Consider the following 7,645-nt stretch of genomic DNA (forward strand, 5'->3'; position numbering starts at 1 on the left):
AGGACTGAAGTGATGTGAAGTGTTATTTAGTACTAGTAGAAGGAAGCTAGAAACCTCTGGAACACAAGCTAGTGTCAGCACTCCACAAGCTGCTTTGAGTTCCTGGGAATTTTTGAGCAATGAGTTATTCTGTAATGGTACTTGACAAAGAAGAAACATGGCATTACAATGCTCACTGAGTCAGTGTGTTTAAGGTTTCTCAGAACAACACAAGCTGCTAGTGAGAAGTGATACAGAAATGTGAAAAAATGTTCAGAGAGTTTTGTTTCTTTTGCTATGTAACACCTTCCTACTTAAGTAATCTGTTCAAACCTACAGTGGAATTTGAAATGCATCTTGCAGCTCTTATCACTGTTCAGGCTATGGAGATGTTGTTATAGCCCTGCTGTATCAGATTACCTCAATAAACTAGAGGAAGAGAAGAGGTGAAAAGGATGGAGAGTTTGGCTGCAAGTTTCCACATGCTCTCAGCAGAGATGCCTCCTGTGTGAGTGGAATCCTCTCTCAAGGACTTCAGGGCCTGACAATGCAAACTGTTGAGGATCTTAAAATCCTCGGCACCAGAAGTTCATATCTCCTGGTGGGCAGAAGAGAATGCTCCACATGATTGCTATTTTTCCATATAATCTAACTGTAATTATTAAGGGAAGGCTGCATAATAAACGGTGGGATTACAAGTGCAATTGCCCTCTGGAGAGTTAATTGCTCAAGAGCATTACTATTATTTAGAAGAGAATCTGATTAAATGAATCTGCCACTGAAATTATAAAAGGACAAACTCTAAAACTACAGGGAAAAGCATGCTAGCAGTTGCAGATAAGGAATAAAAATTGTCATGGTAATTAAATGCTCTGGCCTTGATTCCCTTCTCTTATATCTGTTTAGAAACAATGGAGTGTCTCCTACAAGCTGGGGAAAAATCTAATTTTTTCTTTCCTTCTTGCATCATTCCTTACATACACTGTTGTGATTTTTTCATTGGCTATATGTTTGAGACTGTATTTTTTTTCATTATAAGCTTTGAATAATTATTGAGTATTCTACATTATTCAGTAACTAATCTTGTAACCTCATTTCTCACTGGTTAGTCTCAGGTAACATTAAAGAATGATGTCTTAGGAAACTGTATGCTTCTCTAACAGTGTCATTAGAACTACAGACAATCATTTTATATAAATATAACTATTTTATGCTACAATACAGAAGGAGAAGCAGCAGGCTTTCGTTTTCAGTTCACCCTGTGTCAAAGGAGTCACGGTTTGCCCTTTAATCCAGGCCATGCACAGGGCAGAGCTGGGCTCCATCCTGGGCTCTCCCACAGGCTTCCTTGAACTGGTCAGCAACCTCACCAGCCTCCTTCCAGCTGCAAAGACATTTTTGCAAACCTACTTGGATTTTACCAAATCTGAAAGCTGTTAAGTGCAGAACCTTGACTTCAGGAAAAATCTGCAATAAAGGCCCCATGACTTAAGCTGGTCCCTACTTCAAAAGCACAGTTACTTGTTTACTTCATTTCTATTCCAATGTAGAGACACCCTCAGATGTCAAAGAGCCACTGGGACATCTTGTTTCTCCTCCCAGGCCTTGCTGTATCCCATCCTGTCCCTCTGGAAATGTCCCCATGTCACTCTGCTCAGGGTGCTTGCTTTATCTTGAGGCAAGTAAGGGTTTCCCCATGCTGGGATTAGGTGCTGGCTGTCAGATGTGATGGGAATGTGGGGGAAGGAAAAGCAGTTTTATGTAGGTAGTGTGGCAGTGGCAAAATGTGGTGTCTAGTTTGTCCTGTGCCTGGGTGTGACGAGTCACTGCTCTGATGGAGAAAGTAATTTTCCAGAGGGAGAGCTGTGTGGCCAGCAGTGCAAGGCCAGTGGTAGATGTAGTACCAAGAGAGGGGCTTTGGTGCTTGGAAACTGATCCTAACCACACCATGTAATCTTGCTGTTTTATCTTTATTTGGGGATTTTTAGTAAGTGATTTCCATATTGTTCTTCCTCCAGAATAAGAAATGGTGCTTCATTGTAGCAAAAGATTCCCCAGAAACAAAAGCCTGATACAGACAAAACAGGGAAGAAAGTCTACTCATCAATGGAGATGCAGAATATGTTTTTTGTCAAAAGGATATTACCTTTGCAACATTTCCTTCTTTCACTTATCCTGTAGCCTTACTTATTTGCTGTCATATTTGAAGTAGTTTTTGTTCATTATGATCATACTATACTAGCCTTCTTATATTGTAGTATTGCATTCATATTCATAGAGCAAAATAAAACTGGAATTACCTAGAACATAGTTGCCCATTATTTGCCTGGAAGACAAGCTGCAGGAAGGTGTCTTTTCCAGATGCCAAAATCATTCATTCCTCCACTAATCTCCACAGCCACAAAACCCTCCACACATCCCAGGAAAAAGCTATAATCTAATATTATGATGTGAAAAAAACTGAAGATGTGGATTCTGCTTGCCATGTGGAAATGCCTTTTCCTGATTTTTTTCCCTGAGATTTCTGTTTGCACTATGCAAATAAGATGATCTCTTCAACATACATTTAGAGCTTTAAACTTTCAGTTGTTTTGATGGCAGCATCTGCAAATGGAAGAGCTGCAAGGCTGGGTGGAAAATAAGATGGGACAAGTGGAGTCACAGGTTTTTCACCCTTTGTGCATCACATTCAGACTAATAAAGTCAGTTATTTCCCCTGAAATATCTGGTAATTATCATTTATATAAATAATTTGATATACTTATGATATATACATTTATATTTAAATATTTATTTATTTATTTTAAACATAAATAAAGATTATTAATGTTTCTTATGTATTTACCTACACATGTTTAAACATCTTCAAAGCCTGCAGTGGAATAAATTACATACTGAAGAAATGTCTCAGGTCTGCAAGACACACCTTGTTCAAGGCGGGTAATATGACCGAAGAACAAGAAAAACAGAGGAGTGCTGTGCCAGCATCATGATGGGGTTTAACCTGTGTGTTTTCTTTGTAAGCTCAGCCATGTCCCACACAGATACATTCCATATTGCTCACTATCTATCCAAAAAGTCTTCATCTCTCTTTGTAAATGTTCAAGCATGTCATAAGATTGAGCCCTTTGTTTTTTCAAGTGCAAGAACAATGAAGAGCAAGAGCAATGAATCTCTCTGTCCCTCATCCTGAAGTCCATGCATTTTGAGTAAGTGTCCTAATGCACTGGATACTTTTTCCTAGAAAGTTCTATTTATTTGAACTAAATATGCTTGAAAAGCAAAAGTCTTTGATAAAGTCTGCATGAGTGTCATATGGTTAAAGCAGATGATCTGAAGTCTTGGAGAAGATAACAGAGTGTGTAAACTCTTCATATTCTCACTTTCCACAGAGCTCATAAACTTTGCACAAGACCACAGGTGAGCAGATACTTTCACAGAAGATAAGTGCTGTCTTTCCAAATAAAAAAGAAAAAAAAGTCAAAGCCTCCAAACTCCCCTGGTGCAGCCAATGAAATACTCAGCCTCCTTCCCTGCCAATATAACCAACCTTGATGTTGGGTTTTTGTCTTGCGACGGTATAAACATATCTTAAGGCAAACAGCCGAGATTCAAGGGGAATTATAAACACTGCACGTGCAGAATTTGATTTGAATTCGCACATTATAATTAACAACTTGCAAGGATGTTGCAATTACATCTAATTATGATAGGACGAAGATGACTGTAGTGGATTAAGATAACTACACTGTCCAAGTCATGTTGGCAATATTTGCTGGCAGCTGCTGGGGTACACATACATACCATGTTTATCGGTGAAACCACCCCTGCAGGAGGGATGAATTTGAGAACCTACCCAGCCAAAGGCAGATTAGGCAGGGAAGCTGAGAGTAAAGGTTGGAAGAAACAAGATGGAAACTGTGGAACAGAGTGGGGAAAAGAGATCTCATCTCAGGAAGGATGTAAAACATTTCTGTCCTTTATGTTTACATGACATCTTTTGTCTCTGCACTCAGGAAGGTGTGTAATTACACTTTGTTTAACCAGCACTGTATTTAGCTTGGCACAAAGTTAAACATCCCACAGAACATGATGCTGAATGCTGTTTTCCATGACCTTTCTGGAGCATAGTAGATAAATGTAATCCCAGAATTGCTAAAGCACTGTATTTCATCACTAAGGCAGGTAAAATCAGGCTCAACACAAAAGCTGGATGCTCACAAGTGAGATGCTCTTACGGCCTGGTCTTTTGGGTGGAATCCAAGACCAGCATCAGCCATCTCTGCCCTGCATGAGAAAAGGTGGGAGTCACAAAAGAAAAATCCCAACCCCATGTCACTGAGCAAGGAAAAATGGAGAATGGGACTGGATCTAAGCACATCCCACCTCTGGAGAGAAGGTGTCTGAGGGAAAGGTCTGGAAAGGATCAGGACAGTGACATGAGTTTGCATCCTTAACAGTCAGTCTCCTGGGTCAGGGATAAGTCACCCCTGTGAAGGGCAAGACCTGCATTTTAGTGGCATAATCTGTCTGAGGCAGAAGCCTGGCAGGGTAGCCCACTGTTACCTGGCCTTTGCACACATTGTTTACCTACAGCCTTCACATATTCTCTCACTGGCTGAGTGACTCCATTGTGCCAGACATATCCTGGAAATTTTGTCCAGGGGGATTTTGAGGATTTGCTTAGGCTTCCCAGGTATCTAGTCACCTTGAAGAGGTCAAATGATAGATGCATGCCTACTTAGGGCATAATGCAGTCATGCAGCTCATGAACAGCATTTCTAATGCTTTCGGAAGCATCAGTGGAAACTCCAGTGTACCTGCTGGGTAATGTTCTGCATGTGTATACTGAGTCCAACATGTTTGTGTTAAAAGTGCTGGACTTACTGTGGATGAGATTCGTGGTAACCCCAGACATTGCAGGACAGTCCACACAGAGGATGACCTTCCTGGTTTGTCTCTAGATGCTGTCCAGTGGGAAACTGGGCATATAGCTGCAGGATTTAAGGCTATGAGAGTGAGGAAGGATAAGGAAGGAAGTGAAATGCCAAACACCTATATAGGTCCTGGAACTAAGGTGAAATTTCTCTTGCATTATCAAGAGAAGCAAGGTGAAACATCTCACTGTTTTCCATCCAGTTAAAGCTGGCATTCACAGCATTCTCCAGGGCCTAACCTGGAGATCAAGAGGAGGGCTTGCTTTTCAGGAAACTTAGGAGGAAACTCAGGACTGAGAAGCCCTGTACTAAGCATCATGTTCTTTCTCCTGCTCTCAAGTGCCATGCAGCAGAGGCCAATTTGCTGGCTTGACTTATGCCCAGCCACAGAGCTGATGCTGGAGCCCAGCCACAGAGCAGGACTGCATGGTAATGCTCAGCGGAGCTGGCCATGCCTGGAGCCCTACACTCACAGAGGCCTGCTACAATTAACTCATTACAGCTGAATTTTGTGCATAGAAGGTAGAGTTTCATGACATACAATAGACCTTCAGGAACAATTTTGAAATGCTGTAATAAATGATCCCTGAGATTGCTTCAGCAAGTGCTTTTACGCTTACTTTTAACAAGAACAGCTGAGATTCTGAGCCCTAGAGAAAAGGTTCTTCCTTGTAATTTGAATTAGCATAAATTGTAACAACTCTTGAACTTTCTTCCCTGCTCAGGCTAACAGCCCTTCATTAACAATTACTTGTTTCAGACCATGGCCAATAGCAAATACACAGAAAGAAAAAAAAAAGGAAATAAAAAAAAGAAACAGAGCACATCCAGAGTGACCCTTCTCTTGGGGTATTCTCCCACCCTTGTGGTTTACATCTTTTTAAACTGAAGATTGTACCTGGGTCAACATGTTTAATAGCATGCTTCCCCAAAACTTAGTACGAACAAGAAATCCTTTCATCTCTTAAATCTCTCTTTCATAATCACAAGGAGACTCTTTCACACGACCCACCTACTGGAGCAGTTTCAGGGCAGCATTCTGTAGCCTGACACTCCCTGGGAATATCTTCCTACGATCTTACATTTTTACCTCCCTTTTCCTGGCACTCAGACCCGCTTGTCACACTAATGCCAGGCTTACCCACACAACTTGTTGTTTGGATGTTTGATCACCAGTAGCCGTTAAGTTCTGAAAAGCAGTGATTAGTGAGAAGAGGTTACCAGCTTCTTCTAAGAGAGGAAGAAAATCCTGTATTATTTTCTGCACTGGTAAAATACCATGTGTGGGTTTTTATGTACTATGTAATCCGCTAGGTTTTTTTCTGCACAGGGGTGTGAGGGCATTTATTTCTTCACCCAGTTAGTCAAAAGCCTTGGTGCATTTCAGAGACAGTCCCTATTGCCCATGGCTTCATATATAAATGCCAGATATTGGGTGATAGAGTTAGGAGAGCTGAGGGAAGGTGATCTGGGGGATGTGATCCTCTGCTTCAGAGCCTGCTCCCCACCACCCCTGTAGGCGCTTACCGTAGCCCATGAGGGACTCGCAGCTCCATTCCCCACCCTGGGCAGGCCTCCTGCAGTTCTGCCACAGCGACGCTTGCTGCACATAGGGCAAGGTCTGCGACTCCAGCCAGCCCCTGCCCGCCAGTGCAATGATACCGAAGATGACTCCTATGCCCAGGAGCAGGGGAAGGATCCATCTGCAGCGCGTGTAGTCAAGGCCGTACTTCACCATGGTTCAGGGCAGGTGGTGGTGGGATGAGGATGTCCCTCTCTGCCACAGGCTCAGCGGTGCAAAGCAATGGGTGCTCCTGCAGAGCTCCTGGAAAGGTGGTGCCCGTACCTATGAGCGCGTGTGCAGATGTTGGAGAAAAGATTTTCAGCCAGGACAGGCACGGCAGAGAGGGAGGGAGGGATGGAGGGAGGGAAGGAGCTCCACCTAGATTCAGATGAGTAAGAGCTGCCGCTGAGCAATAACCAGTTGAGCTGGGGAGAAGCTTCGAGGCTGGGTTTATCTGTGGGATCTTCTCTGCCCTGCTGACTAGGTAACAAATCGGGAGCTGTTTATCCTCAGCATTTAACACTTTCCTTCCTGACATTCCCACCAGCAGGAGCATCTCAGAGCTCTGCTTACACCTTTCTATCTTCTAAGGTATTTGCACTATGGCAGGTGAAAGCAGAGATGAGAGGGAACGATTTGCATGACATGGCAGATGCTTCTGAAACTTGCCACCTGGAGGCTGTAAGTTGTCTTTCTTGGACGCCATTTAAAAATAAAACCATACCTTATTTTTTACAATTAAAGAAATTCCCATAGCTGTTATAAAGCTAAGACAATAAACATTGTGACTGCCCTCTCTTCCCCTTCTGGGGCATAAGTACAGAGGAAAACAAAACCAAGGTTTATTGTTAAAAATATATTATGATCTGGATATAGCCTTACTGGGAGAACAAAACACGAGTTTTGATTTGGCTGAGCCTCACAAACACTCCCCGTGTGTGGATCTGGCTGTACATGCACTGCCTGGGGCCTGTCAGAGCCTGTCTGCGGCTGCTGAGAGCAACGCAGGGATGAGCCATCTATGCCCTGGGAGTGCAGGGCAGAGTTTTCTGTCTGTCAGCTCCGAAGCCATATTGCTGTGTTCCCTGAACTCTCCCTTTGAACTAACACGTGCTACAACCTAGTCTTTTGGTAGGGCCCAAATGCATTTACATGTGAAAGCAGC

The 7,645-nt window shown here is 42.8% G+C and overlaps 1 protein-coding gene across 1 annotated transcript in view; it reads right to left on the reverse strand.

Moving 5' to 3' along the window:
• Positions 1-6,887, reverse strand: part of LOC103617652 (p53 apoptosis effector related to PMP-22) — a 16,487-nt gene extending 9,600 nt beyond the window's left edge. The window contains exon 1 of the mRNA XM_008635971.2: positions 6,444-6,887. Coding sequence (XP_008634193.1) covers positions 6,444-6,654 — 211 coding nt within the window. The 5' untranslated portion in view covers positions 6,655-6,887. The remainder of the gene's footprint in view (positions 1-6,443) is intronic.
• Positions 6,888-7,645: the final 758 nt, after the last annotated feature.

This window comes from Corvus brachyrhynchos, unplaced genomic scaffold (assembly GCF_000691975.1).
Source record: "Corvus brachyrhynchos isolate BGI_N302 unplaced genomic scaffold, ASM69197v1 scaffold6, whole genome shotgun sequence".
Lineage (NCBI taxonomy): Eukaryota > Metazoa > Chordata > Aves > Passeriformes > Corvidae > Corvus > Corvus brachyrhynchos.